The sequence below is a fragment of the Callorhinchus milii genome, unplaced genomic scaffold (genome assembly GCF_018977255.1).
Source record: "Callorhinchus milii isolate IMCB2004 unplaced genomic scaffold, IMCB_Cmil_1.0 Scaffold18, whole genome shotgun sequence".
Classification (NCBI taxonomy): domain Eukaryota; kingdom Metazoa; phylum Chordata; class Chondrichthyes; order Chimaeriformes; family Callorhinchidae; genus Callorhinchus; species Callorhinchus milii.
The window spans coordinates 10,126,404-10,150,669 of record NW_024704759.1 but is presented as its reverse complement, the minus strand read 5'-3'; the positions used below and the strand labels follow the sequence as shown (position 1 = coordinate 10,150,669).

The following is a 24,266-nucleotide window of genomic DNA, read 5'->3' as shown; positions in this document are numbered from 1 at the left end:
TATTAAACATATGATGGTTACACTATAGTGGTAGTACACGTTCCCTTTTGTGCTCCCGTCACAATAAAGTGCACATAGTTTTTCCAACATGCTTGTGCGCAACAAAATGACAATTTAGGGACACATTCTGTGGGCAGAACGTGTAAACATGCCATGTGGTTGGTTTGCCACTGAGCCGCAGAGACGAAGAAAATCCACGATTCACTCTTTCATTTGTGCGGAGGTAGGTAGCTGGTCAATTCAGCACTCCGAGACGATACCCCACGTCAACGGCAATAAATAAATGCGAGTTGTTGTTTTCTTAGCTGGAGTGAAAGCAGGGCCAAGTGCAATTGATCTCATCGTGGTGGAGTCCTGTAGCTCAGTGGTTAGAGCACTCGCTTTGCAAGTGAGAGACTTGAGTTCAATTCCAGGCAGAGGGCGAAACCTTGGGCAAGTTTCCTTACTCCACACAGAGCCTAATAATAATCCCTCCAAAACCAAAAACAATAATAAATTGGTCATTTTCAATCCACGACTGTTTGTGGGACATTGCTGTGGGCAATTGGCTGCCGCGTTCGCCCACAAATATACAGTCAATTCACTTTACAGTGTGTTCTGTGAAGCGCTTTGGGACGTCCTCCCGACGTGAAAAGCGCTATGTCAAATGCAAGGATTATTATTATTATTATTATCATTCTGGGCAAGTAATTGAAATTGGACACTGATCGCTGTGAGAGTGTTCCTGTGGATGATAAGAATGGACAAGTTTGACTCAGCTTTTTTGCCCCCCCCACCGATCAAACCGCCTGCTGATGATGTTCATTATCATACACTTGCTCATGAAGAGTATCTATGAAAGTCCCAGATATTGTTATTGCCTGCAGAACAGCATCATTTGCCTCCTTCACGACAGGTGTTAGGGGAGAAAATTAAAAGTGTGTAATTTTTAAGAAAGAGAGCAAATTTGCACTGCAATTTAGAATGAAATCTGATGTAAAGCAGACAAGCTGCTTTTGCACGCTGTTTTTAGTTTGTTTATCGATTTTCCTGTCAACACGTGTTACATTCAACACTGAGGAGATATATTAAAAAAAATGATTCACTTGCTCCTGATCTTCCTTTGCGGTATGACATTGACAATAAGGTAAAGAAGAAATACATCTATTATAAGACTGTGGTAAGCATTACAAGTCGATCTTTCAACAATAATTCAGTTTTAGCTGCCACATAGGACTTTTTCATTAAAATAAACAACGCATTTACGACGCGACTCAGGGATTCCTGCAGATACTGTTCAGCAGACGGACCGAACTGAAATAAGGAAATCTGCTTGCGCAGAAAAGATCATTTTCATCTGCTTTTTGAAGACTTAATTGCTGGCTGCCCGAACTCAATAATTAAATAAAAGTGGTTGACTGGCTTAAAACTTAAAAGTGATTTGAAGCTTAAAGAGAAACCAGTCCTGTAAAGTATCATATACCTTCGGCGTTATCCCATTACCAGCTCAGCCCTGGATACAAGAAAAAAAGATCGATGGTTTCGAGCGGCGTACTGAATAACCCATTGAAAAAATATAAGTTTTGAGGGCAGATTTATGTCGGAAACCTAATTTCCTTTGTTCATTGGCGGAATCGTTCTTTATCATCACAAAAGCGAACGTCACAAAACAATCAATCCGCCTCCGAGTCCAGTCACTGCGCCTTTCTTTTTTTAAAAAAAAACTCGTTGAAGTGCTTTCTGAGGCCCTTTCGACACAGATTAAGGCGCCGTTTTCAACAGTGACGACAAACGACAAAATGACGTTTGTTCAGCGCCTTTCACGTCGGGAGGACGTCCCGAGGGCCCGGACGGTCAGGGTCTCAGACCCCAAACAACTTGCATTTATACACACACACACACACATATATATATCGCAGCCCTCGCGCAGGGTAGCGCCCCAGAGCGCTTGACAGTGACCAATCACCCAACCCCTCCCTCCCTCCTTGCTTGACCCCTCCCTCCTTCCTTGACCCCTCCCTCCCTCCTTGCTTGACCCCTCCCTCCCTCCTTCCTTGACCCCTCCCTCCCTCCATGCTTGACACCGCCCTCCCTCCTTGACCCCTCCCTCTCTCCGTGCTTGACCCCGCCCTCCCTCATTGACCCCTCCCTCTCTCCGTGCTTGACCCCGCCCTCCCTCTTGACCCCTCCCTCCCTCCTTGACCCCTCCCTCTCTCCGTGCTTGCCCCGCCTCCCTCCTTGACCCCTCCCTCCTCCTGCTTGACCCCGCCCTCCCTCCTTGACCCCTCCCTCTCTCCGTGCTTGACCCCGCCCTCCCTCCTTGACCAACCCTGCCTTCATCCCTCCCTTCCTCCCTGCTTGACCCCTCCCTCCCTGCTTGACCCCTCCCTCCTTAACCCCGCCCTCCTTGACCCCTCCCCATCATCCCTCCCTCTCTGTCCCACCCCCTCCCACTTCAATCCCCACCTCCGGCAAGGCACGGCCCCGCCCCTTTCCCCGCCCCGCCCCTTCCGCTTCTGCGCACGCGCGCGACGGGCTCCCAGCCGCACCTGCGTCTCCACGGAGACGCCATGGAAACAGTCCCCGCCCCCCAGCGACGGGAGCCGGCGGCGAAGGTGAGGTGAGCGCGCACGCGCGAGAGCGCCCGGCTGCGTGGGTGGGTGCGTGCGTGCGTGCGTACGGGCGGGGGGTGGGGGTGTGGGGAGGGAGTGAATCAATGAAGAGACATTCACACCCACACACACACCCACACACTGACAGGTGAAACCGAGGCTGGGTTTCCGGGGGAGGAGGGTGACGTCAGCGCGTGACAAAGTGCGGAGTCCGCAGGTCGTCAAGGAGGCGCGCGAGCGGCGGAGACAGCAACCGCCACCAACCGCCACCTCACCCGCCCCGGGGCTCAGCCACCTGCCCGCCAGCCCGGGGGTCACCGCACTCCACACACTCACTCACTCACTCGCTCGCTGGTGTGTGGGAGTCCCGTCTCCCTCCATTTCTTTTTTTTTGGTGGTGGTGGTGGGGGAGCGCGCGGGCGGGCGGGCGGGTTGGGAGAGAAGGCAGGAGTCGCGGCGGTCGCTCGGTCGGTCGGTCGGTCTGCCTCTGCCTCGCCGGCTTTTGAAGGCTGAAGTTGCCCCGAAAATGATCAAAACTCACCACCGGACGCCGTCGAAAGGCCTGGAGACGGTGGAGGTGAAGAGCAAGGTGCGTGAGGACGGGTGGGTGGGTAAGGGTAAAGGTGGGCGGGTTGTCCGACCGTCAGTGAGGGCCCAGGGGTGGTGGGGGTGATGGGGTGGGTGGGGGGGTAAAGGGGAGCCCAGGGCCTGGCGGCTCTTTACCGGGTGGTCTTCGGTTCCCCCCCTTTTCCCCCTCCCCTCCCCTCCGGTTCGGGGCCTGTGGTGGCGGTGGCGGTGGTGGTGGTGGGTTTTTTTTAAAAAAAATTACAGCGACTTTCAGTGCCTTCACTTCGACTACACTTCGATCTGTCTGTGTCTGTCTGTCTGTCTTTAAACAGCAGGTTGTTCTCGTGTGTGTGTGTGTGTGTGTGTCTCTCCCCCCCACCCCCCCAATCGCGGATCATTTGTGTGTGTGTGTGTGTGTGTGTCTGTGTTTTGTTGAGAAACTGACAGATGTCACGTAGTTTGGGAGAGAAACTTTGATGGATCCCTTCCTTCTGTGCTCTTCCCCCCCACCCCCACCCCCACCCCTACCCTCCTCCTATTAATTGGTAGCTTGTTGCTTGGTCGTACAGGGTGACCCCCCCCCCCCCACCCTCCAAAAAAAAAAGTCGTGGCATCTACCCTGTTATCTAAAAACCAAACAAAAATACCGTCATTTCTCGCCCAAGGCTCGTTTAGACATTGTGATTAATGGTATCAGGACTGTACTGTATTATATACTGCGGTCATCCTGTATTATCCTGGATACAACGTTGCTCAATGTTTCTGTGAAGGGTAAATATTTTTNCCAAAACTCTTCCGTGTACAATGTAGTACACGTAAATGCCGATCCCCAAACAATAACTAACACTGTATAATACGTTTTGTTGTTGTTGCGCCGGAGGTGGGTTGGGAAAGCTTTTTACTTGAAAGACGGACACTATTTTCCTTGTGTATATGTTCATCCAAAACATTTTAGCTGCAAATTGTAACTTATTAGTCAGATGTTTTGCAAACAAAACCATGTTTATTTAAGCAGCACGTGTATTACATTGAAACCATTTAGTATCATTTCATGAAAAGGTTGAACTTTATAAAGTAATCAAATGAGCATTGAAAAAAACAGTCTAGTAGTCTGTTGTTGGAAAGAGATGATTGCTTACAATAATAATAATAATAATCCTTGCATTTGATATAGCGCTTTTCACGTCGGGAGGACGTCCCAAAGCGCTTCACAGAATATACTGTAAAGTGAATTGACTGTATATTTGTGGGCGAACGCGGCAGCCAATTGCGCACAGCAGTGTCCCACAAACAGTCGTAGATTGAAAATGACCAATTTATTATTGTTTTTTGGGTTTTTTGAAGGGATTATTATTAGGATCTGTGTGGAGTAAGGAAACTTGCCCAAGGTTTCGCCCTCTGCCTGGAATTGAACAAATATCCTTTAGGATTTCTTGGCTTTACAAGTACCTACAGTATTACTGTATTGTCAAACTAGCAATCGACAAATGCTGGTATGATATCCTGAAAGGATTTGTTTCAAAATTTGTATGCAGTGGTGTATTGAACAGGTCCAGTGTCTTAAATCTTTATAGAATAAGGAAAGGAATGCTGTCTGAGGTGGACAGAATCTGTTGAGAGAGGTGTTACCAGTATGCAGTATAATATCGTACTCTACCACTAAGCTTAATTACTGAATGTAACTTGAAGACACCCATTCAGGTGATAAATTCGATAATTAAGAATAATTTGGGACTATATCTTGACCCTTTTGAGGACTACACTGGGAGAAAGAAAAATGAAGATTGTCATACCAACCATGCCAAGACAAACTTTGTATTGTATTTTGAACTTACTAGTGCTGGTAGAATAATCTTTTGAAATTGTTTTACTTGAACGATATTTGCACTTCTTTAACTTTGTAATTTTTCAAAAGCTCAGTCTAATTAAATTTCCTCTGTAAAAAGGTGAATTGGAAGAAGTAGATGCTTTTCCAGATCAGGCAGCAGTTACAAGATGTTACCTATATTGCAATTACAGTAATTCATTACTCCTGCACTTGCCGGCTGCATTGAATTGCAGGAAATGACACGCTGACCAGTTAACGTGTGCGCACTTACTGCACTCACTGCATTGAATCTCAGGAAATGCTATCTTGATCTGTCGTCGACACAAGCGCTTAAGAACTTAATTTCCCGCCATTCAATACCCTTTCAGCAGGTCAAGACGCATTAAATCACGGGAAACATAGTTTCAACCAGTCACCTTATGCCCACTTAGCGGCTGCATTGAATTATGCATGCGTCGTGAAGATTATTAGTTAAATCGTATTTTACACGATTTATACAGTTTGCCTACAACTCAGACTTTGCGCAAATCATATTAAATGTTAAGATCCCGACTGATATGACTACAACATTCTTTGCCCTGAAACAGACTAATCTGATAGTGATAGCATGAATCAAATAATGTTCACAGATTGAATGATTGTACTTGTGCTTTTCCCACTTCATTATTGGGTTTCTTGTGTGTTTTTGTGTGGGATTTACTTTGATGTGAAATGATTAATTATGCCATTTTATGTATTGAATGTAAAAATATTCAAAATAGGTACAGAGAGCAGTGAAGTGTTAGTTGAAGAATCCTACGCAAGCCAATATCCTTTAGTCTTGAATGAAGACAATTTTTTATGTGATTTTTTATTCATGACCTCGCCACCACCAATACTTCATTCTTGAGTATGAAATATTGGTGGCGGTGAGGTCTTTCCAGACAAGTTTGGAAAACAAAATCTAAAATTGTAATGATGAATATCTTGCATACTTTGTGGCATTAATATAGTCTTGCTCATCATTACACCTTGCAAGCATCCTAGTGACAGAGCTGTCCTTATAAGGGATGGGTTTGCTTTTTGAACACTATCGTTGGCTCATAAGGCAGGGTGAGGAGGATTCCATACACCTTGATTTGAGCAACATGGCTAACCAAACCTAGAAGTGAACTGTAATTCTGCTTTTCAAAAAATAAATGGACATATTTTCTCTTGGGTCAACTTAAGGGAGGATGTTATAACAAGTGCTTTCTGACTGGAGTTATTAGTTGTGATCGTCCAATGTAGATTGAAATGAAATTATAATTGAAGTGGAGACTAAGATGTTAATCTAAAGCCTGTCTGTGTTATTGACTGTGTTTAATGTAAACCATTTCCAGTGAAACTTATACTATGATTGGTTTCTTCATGTCAGCTTTTGGTTGACAGTCGTCAAAATCCTTGCCCACCAACTGATTCATACATTTTTATGTGAAATTTTATTCCAGACACAATGTAGATAAAATAATTATAGAATATGCATATTCATCATTTACGTGAGTGGTGCCCTTGATAGTCATGGCAGATTGTTTAAGTAGATAATTGTTGACTTTTTTTAAATACCTTCTTCTGGAAATTACTACTCAGACTGTTTTCTCCAAAGATATTTGTCAAATTAAATTCTATTTTAACACGTTTGACTTCAGGGAAAACTAATTTAAACCGGACTAAAGACTATTACAAGAAGTAAATAAATTGTTTACTGCATTCAAATTTGCATTAATTAAAAAATCCCAGAATTGTAATCGTTATTCTAAAATATACAAAGTGCACATTTTAAAATTGAGTAGAACAGCATGATTGTGTTCCAAAAAGCACAGATTCATATGCACACTTCTACCAGCTGTCAGAATTCTGTCAGAATTCTACATGTTCATCTCTAAAATGTTGCTAATTGAACACTTCTTGTTTTTCCACTAATAGTTTGGGGCTGAATTTCGACGTTTCGCTCTGGATCGATCAAAACCTGGAAAATTTGAAGAGTTTTATGGATTACTGCAACATGTCCACAGGATTCCAAATGCGGATGTTTTAGTGGGCTACGCTGATATTCATGGGGACTTGTTGCCAATAAATAATGATGACAACTATCTTAAGGCCATCAAGACAGCCAACCCACTACTCAGGGTTTTTATACAAAGAAAAGGTAAGACTGTTCGTCTTTAATGATACTGTTTTGATATGACTGGTTAGTTTCCAGTGATGGGGAGTACAAACTATAGTCATGTTCAAAGCAGGCAAGAGAGCAAACATATTTTAATCCTTAAAACAAATGGAGTCATAGTGCAAGAATGTTAATGACCAGCCTTTCCCAAAATGTAGTAATCGTACAGAGAGCAAGGTTAGTGAGACTACTACGCCCTTAGTCAAAGACCTCTGGAATGAGGAGTTTTGTTATTGCTAAACATTTTTAATGCTGTCTTGTAATTGGTGATAAATTAATGAAAAGCTAATCCATTGACTAGCACACTAAAGATTATATTTAGAAATGTAACTAAATAGCATTTCCCATTTTTATGCTGGGTGTATATCTTGAATACAAAATAAACAAATGTATGTTAGGTTCTTAGACTGATTGGAACAATTGAAGTATGAATGGCATGAAGGTTTGTTTGCAACAGCTGCACTGAAAATTTGAAACCTGATACATGATAGTCACAGTGGATTTTGAAACTGTATCCATTATTTAAAAAACTTCTAATAAAAACAGAATGCTACAAATCCACTGCAGGTCAAGCGGCATGTGGAGGAGAAACCTTGGGAATGTTTTGGACATGACATTTATCAGAATTCTCAGTAATTTGGGAAAACACCTACATTGGGTTAGTGTATAGGGAGGAAATGCGTAAGTTTTTTTTGTTGAAGAATGATTAAATGAAAATCCTGTTTGATGGACCATGAGCCAATTGTAGAATTCTGTTTATGGTGTAGGGGAAAATAACTAGCTGAGATTTTAAAGAATGTATCATACGCATTGTTGGGCCACTCAGTATTTTTAAGTATGTCAATTGTAATGGTTATTCATAAATGTCCTTCTTTAACTACGTTTTAAGAACAATATTTATTAATAAGTATGATTGGGAGTTGTAGGATGTTCCGGCACGTTTAGCAAATTTCAGATTGCTTTACCTAAGTATTACAGCTATCTGGGATTGGCAGTTGAGACTTGTTTTAAGGAATTAATCAATCTCGCTTTCCTACTCTTTCACTATTTACCTTAATTATTATACCTATGTTATCCTTGTTTTAAGATTACATAAGCAGAATATTCTTCATTTTAGAGCAGATAGGCAGTGGGTTTCCATGTGTCTGCTAGTCGTGCTTTGTAACTAGCTGGTGTGTGAATGGGCAAGGTTGATTTAACCTACTTCACCAGCTAATTAAAACTAGCTTTTCTTGGCTTAGTTATGTTGTTGGCATCCAGGTAATCTATGTCCTTTGCACTGTTCTAGAAAATCCTGATCCATACTTGACTACTTACGTAGGTATTACAATAATGAGGTTGTAATTATTCAGCAAAAATATACAATCTGTGAGTGACCTACCCAAGTTGGTTTCGTTTGAGTCACTTTCTGTTAAGATAACTTGGGAGGATTGATTCAGCAAACTATTGTATCACACATGCAGGATATGATCTGTTGGACTTTTAAGTATATAATGTGACATTAAAGGTATCTTATAAGAATATCAAATGTAACAGGAATTCTCTTTGTAGATAATTACTATTGTGACACAGCTGTTGCACATATGCTAAGATTGAGCACCAGCTTTATGTATTAAGCAGCTTCAGGAACCATATGACCTGTCGTACTTAAGCCACTTTGTCAACAATAAGTTCTACAAAGAGGATTACAGGAGCACTGAATGATGCACACTGTTTGTTTCTGTTGTTGTTATTTCCTAATTATCAGAACAAAACTATTTTCATGACCAATGGTTGAAGGTTAGAAAAAGCTCAAATATATTCTCTACAGTTGCAAAATCAATGTTGTATTGAGACTACTGGGAGTACATGTATTATGATGTGCTTGCATTAAAGTAAGAGCATCTACTGTTATGTACAGTAAATTACTTGTATATCATGCATTTATTTTGGTCAGCAGGGTGTCTTAGCACATGCAGAGTTTCCAATCAGACAGAGTTCCATATATGTATGCCGCCTATACATGGAAATTTCCCTGGTGGAACGCACCATGCTTATCTAATTCCAGATGATATTAGATGTTGGTTGTCAACAACCAAGCCTTGGAGACCCATGAGTACGTTCAGCTAAATTCTCATGGCTTGCCATTGAGAGCACCCTACCCTTTAGGGCTTTGACTTGCAGGTTTAGCAGGAGCTGAGTGGGAAGAATCCTTGCTCCTAGTGACTGGTCTGCCCTACCTACCTTGCTGATCAGGTTAGCGGGTCTGTCATCAGCAGTGCCCTGGAGTACTGCGGAAGTGCCTGATTCAGGATTGACTTGATTTAACATTCCATTGCCAAGCACCTCACCTTTATGGTAGCCTGTGCATAACAACAACAAAATTACATTTGTAGAACGCCTCTCATATCGGGAGGACGTCCCAAAGCGCTGGAGTATTTAACAGAAGTGATGCTAATCTCATAACTCATGATTTTTGAAGGCAACTGATCGATGTAATGAAAACAGTACTGTCCTTCATATGATGTGTATTTTATTTAATTTTAAAAATGGATATTTTGTAGCACAATCATTTTGCTTAGAAACTGGTGGTGGAGTATTACATATTGGACATTTTTGATGATGACAGCAATAGGGGTGGGTAGGTGGCAAACAGCTTTTTCTGTTTTGCTGAGGAGTATTTAACTCATAATTTTTTTTGCTTTGCCTGGATGCTTTTTGGGGAAGAAAGAAAGATAAGCATTAGGCAATGTAAAATGGCAATTTTGTGCTGGTGCTATTTAAACGATTGCTGTGTTCCTCTTTCTTTATTTGTGTAATCTTACTTGACAATTGATTATGAACTAAAATGTACTTGAGTTTTTTGAGGAGTACAGCATTCTTCGTGGCTGTAGTTAGCCTAATTTATTTATGCAATATCTTCCCAAAGGTTGATGTAGAGAATCTGATTTTTGTACTGTTTAAGAATTTGGTTTATTTGAATTCAATACTTAATGTCTAACTTTAATTTGAAAAAATTGGCAAAGAAGTGGTTGTTTTATACAATTATTTGTGGAGACCTAACTTGATTTCATGTTACTTGAGTTGCTTGGAGCCATGTAACTTGCTTACCTGTACTAGAGCTGCAATGCCGCTTTTAATCCCCATTAGATTTTTTTTTGCAGAGGATAGTCTAGTTGGTGCTTTATTTATTACTGCATATTAACCGATTGATTAAATGTTTGTAGTGTATCCCGACTAATTTAGAGAAGACTGAGCAAAATTGATTTTTGCATCTCATTCAGTGGAGAACATAAGCAGAAAGCACAATAAAACCCAAATACGTGATTCCGTTGTGCAGAATGGGAGCAAAAATCTATGTAATAACATTGATTTTTAGGGGCAGAGCAATAAAGCATGTCTGCCAAAATCTTTAAGCAATCATTCTAAAGATTACATAGAAGATTGTGCTTCCTTATTAATGAGAATCTGAGATCAGATCTCAAAATTGTATTGATAAATATCCCAATTTAAATTAGAAATTCACATTTACAGTAAAATCCTCTTGAATATTTATTCATAATCTACAATGGTTGCTGAAAAGGGCATGTGATCCATTTTAGAGTTCCAATGCCAGTAGATATTTTGACTCGTATCTCAAAACCTGTATAGTTGTATAGTTGGCAGCATATATTGTCATGGTGTTCTGAAACAAGAAATGAAAACTAGTGTCAGGCATGGTGGAATGAAAACAAAATCCCAAATATTTTACAAGTGCTTAATAGGAAAATGGAGGAAGCAAAAATAAATCAAGGCATTGGAACAAATACTATAAGCACAATTTTATAGTTATAATGAAGCCTGATCAACATTCAGTACTATATTTTTCTATCCATGTTTTTGTTCCATTTTAATCTAATCTTACTTTCAGCAGTTTGTGCTCACTAACTTCTTCAGTGGTCTAGACCCTTGTGTTTGCCTTCGTCTGTCTCTGATATCTTAAATGCACAGGTGCATGCCTGAGGCTTTAGCGTAGATTTTGCAGAATCCTCCCTAAAATAATCAGCATAACATGGATTGCAAGTAAAGTAGCTTTTCCTCACAGTCTGTTACTTAAATGCTGCAACAAACAGTCTCTAACTGGTCACTCGTGGTTTGCGGGAGGTGAATGGATGAAGGGGAAGGATATTATTCTGATCATTACACTGCGTCTTTCTACAAAAGATGCCTGCAGCCAAATTATGTCAAGGGTTTTAAAGGGTGGATTTGTTTGGTAAGCTTATTTGGGAAGATTTGTTTTGTATGTACATTACAAAATTGTTGCAGGCTCATATTAACCTATACTGTTTTTTGAATGTCTTTATACACAGAATTAACACAGGAATGAATCCTTCAGGTAATCTAGTTGGTTCAAATATATCAGTACAGTTTCATATTTTTTAAAAGGGTAGATAAACCCATTAGAGCAAAGCAGCAAGCTTTAATTAACTGTCTAGTTTACCTTGCTACCATTGTTTCTTTAGAATGGTGTTCCTGACTCTGATTCCCAATGCAGATCTTTAATGTGTGCCCATCTTAAAATCAAAATAATTCTGTGCATCAGTACCCATTTTGTTTATTTGAAATCTTTCTCTCCTCTCTCAGAGGGAGGGGTGGGGGGGGTGTCTCAATGATTGATTAAATGGCATTTGGCCTAATTGTTTTGAATAGCCAGTTAGCTGGGACTCACTTCTTGTAAATGAATCGGCCATCTGGAAAGGACATTGCTTCTATGTGTTCTTAAATTTGCCAGTTCTTAAATTTTCCAGTTTGGCAACTGGAATAACAGTTCTAAAATGAAGTGCATGAATTATGGTCAGAAAAAAATTAACTTGTTTTTAAAAAATTGTTATAATTTGTTAAAGAAATCTGGTGGAAATGCCCTAGAATTGTTGGAACATTAAAATGTATCTAAAGTCTTTGAAGAGATGGAAAGCTACTCTTAGAAGCATAACTTTATGGCAAATTACTGTAATTTCAACCAGACTGTTGGGAGACAGACAATCTCTCTGCAGGGAAAATCAGACCTCTTGATCATTGGATCTCTCTTAAGGCATCCAGTTTTGCCTGAGTAACTTGGCTACTTGGAAGCCTTAGAAATGTTTACATTGTGAAAATCTTGGCAGAGAGGTAGTATTTTCTTAAAACACTGAATGGTGAAGCAAATTATTTTGGAATGCGCAGATTAAATAATCCAGTAAATAATATGAATTGAAAATAAACCATAATTTTCAGTTTGAGATTATTTGTCTGGAAAATCTAAGTGATTTCCAAGGAAGAAGGTGGATTCGTTATTTGGGAACACACATAGTGATGAATTCACAAAGTCTTCTTCCTGATCTATGTAAACACAGGACCACCTAAACTCACTCCTAAAGGTGAACCTAGCGCAGGTGATACAACCTGAGATCTAGGCTCTTGTGGCATTAGAGAGATGTTAGTTTATTGGTGCTTCAACTTCTAATTACAGGACAACCTCATTCTAAAGTGCCTCACGATTGTGTGGAGTATTCCATGGATCCGCAGTAGTGGTTGCGGCTTTCCTACATGTTGTGTGCACATACTGCGTCCTGTAAGTGATGTCATTGATAACTCTTTTTACAAAAAAGTGACCAACAATGACCATTACAGGGGCTCAGGTTTCTCAGTTCATGCTTAACTGCTCAACCAACCCTGAAAATTAAGTGAAAGCCAAATCATCTTTCTTTATAATTTTTTTTAAAAAAAGTACTCATTTCTATGTCACTATGAGTGTGCAGCCCCTGCATTGCCTTTTGAAGCTTTGCCAGAATAGCTTTTGGTGGGTGTGCATGGAACTTTTTCAGGAATTTATCATTGTATAATTGCAAGGTCAAAATATAAAGTCTAATGCGTCTCTGTTAATATATAACTTGCTATCCTCAGTGGCACAAGTGCCAGAACAATCCCGCTTGATTCTTCAGTGGATTGAAATTGGTGCTTTTGTTACCTTTTTAAGTTGCATAACACTATGGAAATTGACACTCAATTAAGTGAAAATGATTAATTTTCATAGTAGTCTAGCCTGTATAAATTGAGCTAGAAAATTCTATAGATAATGAAGCCAACAGTTTTTAGTTTACAATATTTTTATATGAGGTCATTTAGTAAAGATGTTTCTGTGGGATGTACTGAAATCCTTTTATTTTGTGAAATATTGATGTATTTATAGGTTTAGTGTTGTAAGTAAGAGTTTATAAATCCTATTTTATGAGGCTTTGAAAGAGTGCTAATTTTTATATACAGTAGTTCGATCAGGGACTCAAGAAGAAGCCCAACCCTTATCTTATGCAGTCCTGTATCTCAGTAGTTAGAGCACTCGCCTTGCAAGCGAGAGACCTGGGTTTGATTCTCGGCAGGGCAAAACCTTGGACAAGTTTCCTTACTCCACATGGCTGATAAAAAAAATCCCTCATTTTTATGGGGAAAAAACACAAGAACAATTTTGGTCGCTCAATCCACGACTGTTTGTGGGACACTGCTGTGCGCAATTGGCTGCTGCGTTTTGCCCAGAAATGTATCATCAATTCACTTTATAGTGTATTTTCTGAAGCGCTTAGAGACATCTCGAAGATGTGAAAAAGCGCTATATCAAATGCAAGGATTATTATTATGAAAGGGGTAGAACCTCTGTAACATGCTTGAGGACTTAATTATTTAATTTGTCTACTACTTAAACTGAATAGCCAGAGAATGCAATATTGTTTTGTTCTGATTCTTTTCCATTTAAATTCCTTTTCTTGTTTCCTCCCTGTTGCTCAATTTCCATCTCCCAGAGAGAACATTATTAGGTTGGATAGACTGATTCTCCCTCCTGATCTATTCTTTTAGCCCAGTCCAGAAATAATAAAAAGTGTGAAGTATTTAGTCATGTTATTGTACATGCTAAGATTTTTTTAAAAAAAGTTACTTCTTCATGCATACAAGTTCAAACGTCAGCTCAGACGGCAATTAAAATCTGTATTTATTAATAGGAGTCCTGGTAATCAACTATCACAACTGAGTCGAATTATCTAATATTTGCAATAGTTTGTTTGCTTTTGCAAACCTGATGAATTGGCTAAGATTATTACACAATGTTGCATTATATTTATCATTTTTGACCAACAAAATTATTTTTCTTTCCCTTAGAATAACCTGGTTCCATTTTTCACTTTCACGTTTTGTAGGCACTGAAGGAACAGGTATAATTGATCCATTCACGAGGGTAGGGAAAAGGATTTACAGCAAATTCACTGGTAGATGTTCAAATCTGAGAACGACATGAAGTATGGATTATATGCAACCTCCTATCAGTGTTCTGTAGGTCAACAAAGCCAGTGAGATAAGTTTCAGAAAGGACAGCCCAGGTATCCTCAGTGGCAGAAGACGTTCCATGCAAAGCTACTCAACCAGATGTTACAGGATATTTGAGCAAATGAACAAGGCAGAATTGATGGAGATTTGTTTACCATTACAAATGCTGTTATTTACTGTGCTGGATGCTGAAAATACACAGTAAAATGTTTTGGTCTCCTCAAGCTTTTGGTACCATATATTGTATGTTTTTGTAGCTTAGTCTGCACATGTATCTTCTATTTGTTATTTAAAAACTATATTATAGTTCAAAATGCATGGTGTAATGGTATTGAACCACCAAGAAGTTCTTAGATTCAGTTCTAGCTTTGGCTATGTTAGCATATTTTAGCCTGGATAATGGAGAATGGTTCCTACAGTCTGTTCTTTGAGAGGGGAGAAGATAGGCAAGGGTTTCCAGCCCTGTTTGATGTCAGTGATTCCCTACTGATTAGTATGAACCTCTATTCATTGATGCGACTATGGTGTTTCAATGCAGAACACAACCCAAATTAACCTGAGCCTTTTTGAATAGTGCTGTAGGATCTTTAATGTCCACAGGTTTGAATGGGAGGTCAACCCACAAATGCAATGCAAATCTACTGTAATGTTAATACTGTGGTGAATTCTTATTGTAAGACTTCATCATTCTTTTAATAACTATGCCACTTGTTGCATTCATCATCGCATTGATTGAATAACAATAGTAATTGACCTCCCGAAGGTTAGTGTTTTGGTATTTTGTAGCTGCCGTTTTAAGAAGTCTTAGTAATATATTTAGTGTGTCAACCTGGCTCAGTGGTAACCTCTCACCTCTGAGTCAGAAAGTTGTGTGGGTTCAAGCCCCTTGTCAGGATTTGGAATGGCATAGTGTAAGCTGATACTCCAATGCAGTGCTGCGGTGTTGCATTGTCGAACATATCGTCCTTTGGATGAGACGCTAAACTGAGGTCCCTTCTTCCTCTTCTTGGACGTTAAAGATCCTACAGCACTATTCAAAAGAGATGTGGGTTTCTCCCGCTGTCTTGGCCAGCAATCTCCCAAATAATGTTTCCTACATACTGTAACTGTGCAAGCCAGGTATTTTAGCAGGTTTACATTTTTTGTTAAGTTCAGAATTCCTTTTGGATTCCCGATAGCATTGAAATGCCATTCATAATCTTGATGTCTTGAGTGGTTCAATTGTTGAAACTGTTGAATTCCCTTCCAGTTAAATTGAATAATATTCAGATTTTAAAAACTGGATGGAACCCACTATTTGTGGATACTACTTTGTTTGAGAAATGTTGAGAAATTACTAGATGTAAACTTGGTTTAAATATTAATTGTATTTATTATATATTGCTCCATCAAGCTGACAGCTAGGTTACAGTCTGGGAAGAATATGCTAATTATTTTGCATCTTTTAAATATAATGCAGGCTGCTCTGTGTGGCTTCACAAAACTAAGTGGGAATGTTTATATTTTTCGTGATTATCATCACTGTAATGCATTCTAACTTTCAATCAGTGGTCTTTACTGACCTTTTCTGGCTCTCAGGTAAAAAGAAAATGAAGTGGTAAACCCCAGTGCATGCAAAATTGACTGTTTGTTGATTTGAAGCTGCCTGCGCTCAAATATAAAATAGACTAATTCCACAATCTCAAACCATAGAAATTTGCAGTACAGAATAAGGTCCATGCCTGTGCTGGCTCTATTAAAGAAAATGGCTGTGGCTTTAAGGCCCCTCACACTGGTAACAGTTTTCTTCCTTTCTGCCTTGAAGTTAGAAACTTGTGATAAGCAAAACGACAAACATTTATAAAATTTTCTGTGAATTAATGAAAGTGTTTCACACTGAATGAAAAACAATACCAGTTAAGATTTTTAAAAAAAATTAGCTTTCTGGAATATAGTTCATTGAGGTTAGGATTCTCTGAATAAAAAAATATCCTGTACTTTGTGTTTGTTTTGCACTGAAGTGAAAACTCCATTAAATTCAACATCGCCTAAACTTTTCTAATTTCATCTTTAAAGCCATGATTTTTTTTTCCAGTTTAAGACTGAAAGTAAAGACAAATAGATATAACTCCGTAAGCAAATAGTTAATGCTGACTATCTTGTGGTGTTTCACTGATTAGTCTTCATTAGAATTTGCTTGGCGCCCTTTGGTGGATAATTCAGTGTATGAGAAACTGCCTGTAGCATGTGGGGGTATTAACAATCACAAAGGCAAAAATTTCAGGAATGTTCATCAGATTACTCTGCAGATGGCAACTCCTGAGTTCTTGGTAAGTGATGGAGGAAATGTGCAACAAATTAAATGAAATCCCAAAATAACTGCAGCTAGAATTTCAAGCTTACATTCTAAATGAAAAGAAATATTTGAATTTTTTAAAGAACTTCTTCTATAAATGATGGTGCTTACAACTGTTCTCTTATTGAGTGTATAATATTGGGTGCAAAATTTAGTTTCCTTCACCAGTTTTGAGCTTCCCAAAGTTTGTCTTTAGTTGTGTAAACAGCTACTAATGGTGATGTATAAGGCAATCCTGTTAGAACCCCTTTCCCTCCACTCACATTAAGTGTAACTAGCCGGCTTCTCCAAAAGAAAGTCTGACATCCAGGATGTTGCATGGGAACAACTTTTATCTTAGTTTAGAATGCATATTGCTTTTTTTTCTTTAAAAATGTAATTATGGATCATTTCAGTTTTTTATGCGCACATTTTTTTTTGGCATATCAAAGCTGCTCTTTGAGATCAATGGCTTTAAAATGATCCCTAACTGTATAAATAGTGCTCTCTGTAGTGATTCTCGAGTACCTCAACAATTTAGATGATAATGTATATGTATCTTGCATTTTTACTGCCAAGTGCAGTAAACTGTACCGTGTGCAATAAAACAGGCTAGCCTCCGTATCATCAGATCATGATATGCAAGAAGCAACATCGATAGTGACCTAATGACCAGGAAGTCAACCATTTTAGTTGCTTCTTACACACTACGATCTGGTGATACAGAGGCCTGCACACGTACAGTGAAACTGGTTATCATGTTTAATTGTTTTTCGGGTTAGATTTTTAAGGATCTGACAATCAGCATTATAACTGGGTCCCTCTGCTTCGTGACAGTTGCACTTGAATACTATGCTAAAGACATGACTGCAATTCTGTTAATCACAAGCAGTTTTACAAGTTATAGTACTGATATACAACAGCTTGAACTGAAGTCAAGTGTACTTTGAATTTTAATCCAAATCCCATACCTTTCTATAATTTGAGGGCTCATCATAAAAACTAGAAATGAGTTGGAACCTATTTTTGATTTTTTTTTCTCTTCTCCCCCCCCCCCTCCCCCCTTTCTAATTTTGTTTCCTGCTGGATTGTAGTCCCATTGGCTTTTGATGCCTTGTGGTTCCTTGGCCAAGTGGGGACTCTTTTGTCTCTACACAATGGGTGGCTTATGACTGATTTTATTTTGTTTAGTCTGCTTAGTCTAATTCTATCCCTACAGCTACCCACTTGAGATCTGATCAAAGCATGCAACCTTCTTAGGTGCATATTTATAAAGGATATCCTTTATATCCTACCTATATCAGTAATAAAAAGGCTTTGAGAGTGCACAGAAATAGTGCACAAGTTTTCTCTGTATATGACGGCATTTAAATAAATGTTGATGACATTACCATGCAGCAGAACCTTACTAGTTCCTTCTTATTTTCAATGTTAATTGGCTGGAGGCGTGTAAAGCACCCGCAAATACTATTAATGTGTTTTGAAAAGGGTATAATCTTTCAAAATGTAGACATAATCTTGGGTCCCTTTTTGATTTACAGTGAAGTAAGCTGACGGATGAATACACAAAATTGAGAAAAACCAAAGTAGCTTTTTCGAATTTCTAGCATTGATGGCTCTATTTAATTCATGTTTTAAAAATTTGTGATACTTGGATAGTTTGTGGAATGCAGATTGAAAGAGCTCCTAGTGCTACCTGGCACGTTGAAGTGTCTATGCATCAAATATCATTGTTTAGGAGGCTTGGAACAAGCATTATATATTGGCAATTGCTTTTGCTTTGTTCTCCATCTTTGAAATAAATCTAAATTACAGTTTGCTTCGAACATTTTTGATTTCATCTGTAGGCGGTCACTACTGTACGTACCATTTCATATTTTCAGACTGAATCTTGTTGAAGGATCTTTACACTTGAATTAATACTGTGTGCTTCCAGTAGTAGTTCAAAGCAATTCATTATATTGTTTTTCTGGCTGGTACTTCAGAGCTTACTGAATTGTTCACCAATCTATGATTATGTTTAGGATTGGAGCCCATTGGAAATTATCTGGTTTACACAGAATACTTACAGCAATGAGGGAATTTTTTTTTTTAAGTTTCACGGTTTACTTTTATAACATTTTTAAACTTGCTGTTTTGCAGATTGGAGCCTTCTCCTGCCTTTGTACAGACATTTTACATTTTTATGTCTTGTATAAACTTGTAGAAACTAATGCACCAATTTGCTTAGCTTGTAACATGGAGGCACTACTTTAAAATCTACACCATGACCTGAAAATTTTATGGTGAATAATTTGTGATAATGAGAACTTAACAAATGTGTAGTCCAGAAGCAGAAAAACATGTGAGTTTAAGGCTGGAATGCAGTCAAGTGGAATGAAAACAATTGAATGTAGATAAGCATAGATTGCAATTTTTGTCCTTTAAAACAAATGTGCACTTAAGTAAAACAGAATAGATTTAAGTATCTGAGTACAATAGGGTTCCTGGAAAGTACATATTTTTTGCAATAGAACAAACTATTTAGAACTGAGTCCTGTATACAGATCTCTTAACTATTTTGATAAGTTGCTTTGCGATTTTGGGGGAATCGATGTTTTCTGCTTGTCCATTGACTGTGCCTTCAGTCAACTCTCTTTCCGTGCTCCTAACCCCTAAATTATACTGAGATATTACTCCACGTGAAGGACACTGTACTATAAATGTACATTATTTATACCATAGTTCTGGTCTTGGCCATCAATGACCTGCTTAAAGTAACTTCTTCCGAGGTATTATACTATGTAGATTATTCTAGAAAATCCAACGGTGCATTTCATTCTCAAAAAAAAACAATCTGTGGAGTTGCCCTTTGCCTTCAAACACAGCAGCTTGACTATGTCTATTATCTTCTTTCCTTAAGATATTGAAAGTTTTTTTTGGCAGTACGTACAAATTTCAAGAAACTTGCTGTCTATTTACTTCCATCACTACTCCGTGCTCTTTATCGCAGATTCTACCTTTGACTGACAAAAATATGGATTGCTTAGCAGAGCTCAATAGTATCAGTTTCAAGTTGGTTCGGGATCTTCATACACAAGTTTTAACTGGGGAGTTGGGAGGAGGGAAAGATGAAAGAGGAGAATCCCATCAATGTTATTAAAATAATAATGTATGTATGTAGAGAATACCTTTTCATTTTCTGGTCAACTGCATCTGATATTTTGCAAAGATTTTAAACTGTTGGAACTTTTGCACAGATATTTTGTGCAAGTATAGCGTTCACCATTGCTCAGTAAAATAGGTAAAAAAACATCGGTCTTCCCAGTAAACCATTGCTATGAAAGTCAAGTCAGTTAAGATCGGGATTCTTGGAATTAGCACCCTTTGCTCTGCTGTTCACAACTGCATATTTTAATGTTTGTGAGTTGTTTAGGGTCTGTACAACCAATGTTGAGGAAATTGAAACAAGAGAGTTGGCTTTGCATTTCCATTACTAATGAAAATTGGTTCTAAGAATTAATGGGTGGTTGTAGAACATTGCACAAATTACATACAAATTTTAAGCAATACAGTATGATACATTCTGATACGTCTGTCATTGCGCAAGCTGGGAAAACTGGTTCTTGTTTAAACTTCTACATGATGTGATTTCTGTGGCGTGTAATCCTATTTATGCTATTTTCTGACCTGAGGTGTTTCACTAAGCAGAAACTCCTTGAATTTAGAACCGATATTCAAGACAGTGTAACAGATTTAGCTTAGAGGCCTGTTTTTGACATTAACCCTGACTTCAGAGGTAGCAGTGTTCTGGCTCTGATTACCACTGAGCTATCATCCAGCTCCAACAGATCAGGAATGTAATTTGACAATGCCAGCCAGTGGAGATCCTTGCCAAAGATCGAGGAAGGACTGTGATCCGAAAAGGTTGCGATTTTGGAAACAACTACACATGGACAATTATCTATGTCTGGTGACTTGAATTCCACCCAGTAAAATAAGAAGGCCAATTCTAGGCAATCACAGCCTTGGGCTGCATGAGAATTGGTTCTTTTTGAACCAGCTCTCAATTATTCCTTAAACTAAATGAAACATAATTGGTGCAACAAAATGTAATTATATAACTGTACGGAACTGTCGAAGGAAATTCCCAAGGATAATACAAATGAGCTCCACAGAAGCAGAAGTCACAAGATCTGTGTAGTTTGAGTTGATCTGGGATTGTGCTTGCAAACCAGCAACGGCATAGTCAAGGATAGACCCATATTAAGAGGCTGCCTACTTTATTTACCACCAGCTGCTGTTGCTATTCCCACACAAGGTAATACTGGTGATCAGTTTTAAATTCATCCAATATTACAAAACAGACTTGCTGTGTTTTTTTTAGTAAGGAGAATCTACTTTGTGTGTACATTATCAACAAAAATCTACAGCATAATTGGTTTCTAGTGGAATTGTAATATTGAGCCATTTTAATGGAATTCTATAGAATGGATTTGAGTGGAATTGTACTATTGAGCTGGATTGCCAAACTATATCCAGTTCCTTTTAATTGGTCAAGATCTATTAAGTTTTAGTTAGAAGAAAACTTTGATTCCTGAATGCAGTACTATAAATGATCCATAGTTTTTTTTCCATCTATTTGTCTTGCATGAAGTGAAAGTACATAGAAAATTTCTATGGGTACGTGGATTTATTTTTAATTTGGCAGCTTTCCCCATCAACAAAATAAGACTTGTGTGTGAAGACCTGTACACCGTTTTCTAAACCATACAATAGAAACATAAGCTTTTGTTGCAGTTAGAATTTCCATTTGCATTCTTATTTCAATTTATTTGTTCTTCTTTGTAATGAGTTGAAATTGCATACCTGTCCAAACCTAGCGGTGCACAATCCATTGACTCATTAGTTGCTTTGTTGAACAATTTGGATAGATTTTATTCCCCTTACCTGAAGTGCAACAGCTCAAATATAACAACAACTTGGATTTATATAGCGCCCTCCACGCCGGACAGAATAATGTGATATTTGGTTTATTTTCCATAGCCATAAAATGTAGAGGGATTGCGAACAAACCAAAGAATGTGATTACTTACGTGTTTGTTTGCATTGGATGCAAAATATTTTAGTCATCCAAGACATCCCATTATTATCCTGGTCCTAACACAGGGACCAGGAGTGGCCGATGAGACTATGAATTATTGCATACAAATAACTAGAAATAGTACTGTGTGTGCAAAGCTCTTAAGTCTGTGGATAATTCCTTTAAACAGTAGAATAAAATGGAAATGAGTGGCAGCCTTCTGGTGCAGTTGATTGGTGAGTTCCAGATCTCCAATTAGACGGGAGGAAGTGTTGAGTGGGCATTCTACACACAGGCAAAATAAAATAAACCTAGAGTGTGTTAAAGAACTCAGGCATTCTTATAATCTTTACTACACAACTAGCTTTACAGCAGTTATGTTCCAGCATTTTTTTTAGACTACAGCGAACCTTAGGATTGAGCTTTGGAATAATAGTGGTCTGTCTCAGAAAGCCATACATGTAGAATTGATTAAGAAATTCGAGGTATAGATATCTGAGGAGCAGAAATATCACAGAATCTGATGAAGACAGGGAAATGGTATTGGAAGCGGTGGTAGTATATTGTGTCATGCATTGTTCTGGCTAAGCAGGTTCAACGGGCTGAATAGATATTACCAGAAAAAATAAGTTATTCAATATTCTGGGTGGACTATTAGCTTGAGGTAGTTTTGGTGCTCCGATTCCTAACATGCTGCTACTTGACTTTACTTTTCAAAAAAAAATCTCGAATGAGTCACACTGAAGCAGCATATATTCCTTCAGTTTTAAAGGAGAACCATTTTTTTGGGTGTTGGTCTACTCTGAAGCTACCATAACAAAATACCGTTTGTTCTAATGAATCTTGTAAGCATGATAAATACTCATGGTGTGTGTAATTTTTATTTTTGCAGAGGAGGCTGACTACAGTGCCTTTGGGACAGACACTTTAACACGGAAGAAGAATGTTTTGTCAAATGTACTGCGCCCTGACTACAACCGGAAAAAACCTCCTATTGCTATCAGCTTGCCACGTGATTTCCGCCCAGTGTCCTCCATCATTGATGTGGATATTCTTCCAGAAACCCATAGAAGAGTTCGGCTATACAAGCACGGATCGGAGAAACCACTCGGATTCTACATCCGTGATGGTTCCAGTGTCCGAGTAACATCTCATGGGCTTGAGAAAGTACCTGGAATTTTCATCTCCAGACTGGTGCAGGGGGGATTGGCAGAAAGCACAGGCCTCTTAGCTGTGAATGATGAAGTACTTGAAGTGAATGGCATTGAGGTGTCAGGAAAAAGCCTTGATCAAGTGACCGATATGATGATTGCAAACAGCCACAATCTTATCATCACTGTGAAGCCAGCAAATCAAAGAAATAACATTGTGAGGAACAGTCGGACTTCTGGTAGTTCAGGTCAGTCTACTGACAGCGGTGCCAGCCATCCAGCTTACATGACGTCACCACACATTGTGCAGAATTACGAGGCAGAAGAGGAAGACAGTGATGAAGACAGTGACATTGTCATTGAAGGGAGTGGTGAGCCTCAGCAGATTCTGTTGTCGATGTTTGCCAGTGCTAGCATGTCATCGTTAACAAAAAGTGACCATCATCATGGTTTAACTCGAAATGGTTCTGTTGCCAGTGGTGGAGAAATTGTTGCCAGTGGTGGAGAAATTGTGCATGTAGTACCAGCTGTCACAGAATTGGATCCTGCACCAAAGGAAGCAATGAATAGGCCAAGCATGGAGGAAGATGGCACTGTTATAACACTATAGGCTTCTGGGTCTGCACTTACTGAAATGTGCCAATGATAGCTGACATTTTTTGATTTTATAGGATTGCTCTGCTGTACAGTAGCTGTTTGCTATGGTTTGGAAATTACTCTGTATGTGAAACAAGCAGCACCATCTTTTAACTTTTGCACGTCTGCAATGGGATTGCAGGCTTAAAGTGAATGGTTTAGTTTAAGATGTTACTGCTTGGACCCATTTTTGGTGATTTTTTTTTCCCCCCCTCCCCAGCAAAAGTAACTAATAGGAAAAGATGACCTAAAATTGCTACTATTACCTAACGATAGCTTTAGAGGCAACTTACTTACCTGTAAGAATTATTTTAAAAGTACACTAGGATCTGATTGTTTGCGGTGCGTTAAACTAGAAACAGTGATACATTTCCTTCTGTTCTGTTCAGATCATAAATTGTGGGTAATCATAAATTGTGGGTAATCTGATTTGCTGGTGTGGTAGTTGAAAACCAAAAATATGCTTCTGCATAACCACAATTTTAATTCCTCTTTTAATCCTGTTATTTTCTGCTTTTAAAATTTAGAGCCTTTTTTAAAATACATGTAAACCATATTTTACCACTGGGCACTTTTTTTTAAAATGCACATATGTTAATCACACAATTGCACAAAATCGAG

The 24,266-nt window shown here is 38.9% G+C and overlaps 1 protein-coding gene across 1 annotated transcript; it reads left to right on the top strand.

Moving 5' to 3' along the window:
• Positions 1 to 3,020: 3,020 nt before the first annotated feature.
• pard6b (par-6 partitioning defective 6 homolog beta (C. elegans)) lies at positions 3,021 to 23,777 on the top strand. The gene is made up of 3 exons (XM_007911894.2): positions 3,021 to 3,180; positions 6,931 to 7,153; positions 22,751 to 23,777. The coding sequence occupies exons 1-3, from the start codon at positions 3,118 to 3,120 to the stop codon at positions 23,617 to 23,619; spliced, it is 1,155 nt and encodes a 384-aa protein (XP_007910085.1). The 5' UTR covers positions 3,021 to 3,117; the 3' UTR covers positions 23,620 to 23,777.
• Positions 23,778 to 24,266: the final 489 nt, after the last annotated feature.

Bases quoted from the DNA above. Each gene is read 5' to 3' on its own strand.
- pard6b (XM_007911894.2), top strand. From the start codon at position 3,118: ATGATCAAAACTCACCACCGGACGCCGTCGAAAGGCCTGGAGACGGTG. The intron at 3,181-6,930 runs GTGCGTGAGGAC...TTCCACTAATAG, and splicing joins CGGTGGAGGTGAAGAGCAAG to TTTGGGGCTGAATTTCGACG. The intron at 7,154-22,750 runs GTAAGACTGTTC...TTATTTTTGCAG, and splicing joins GGTTTTTATACAAAGAAAAG to AGGAGGCTGACTACAGTGCC.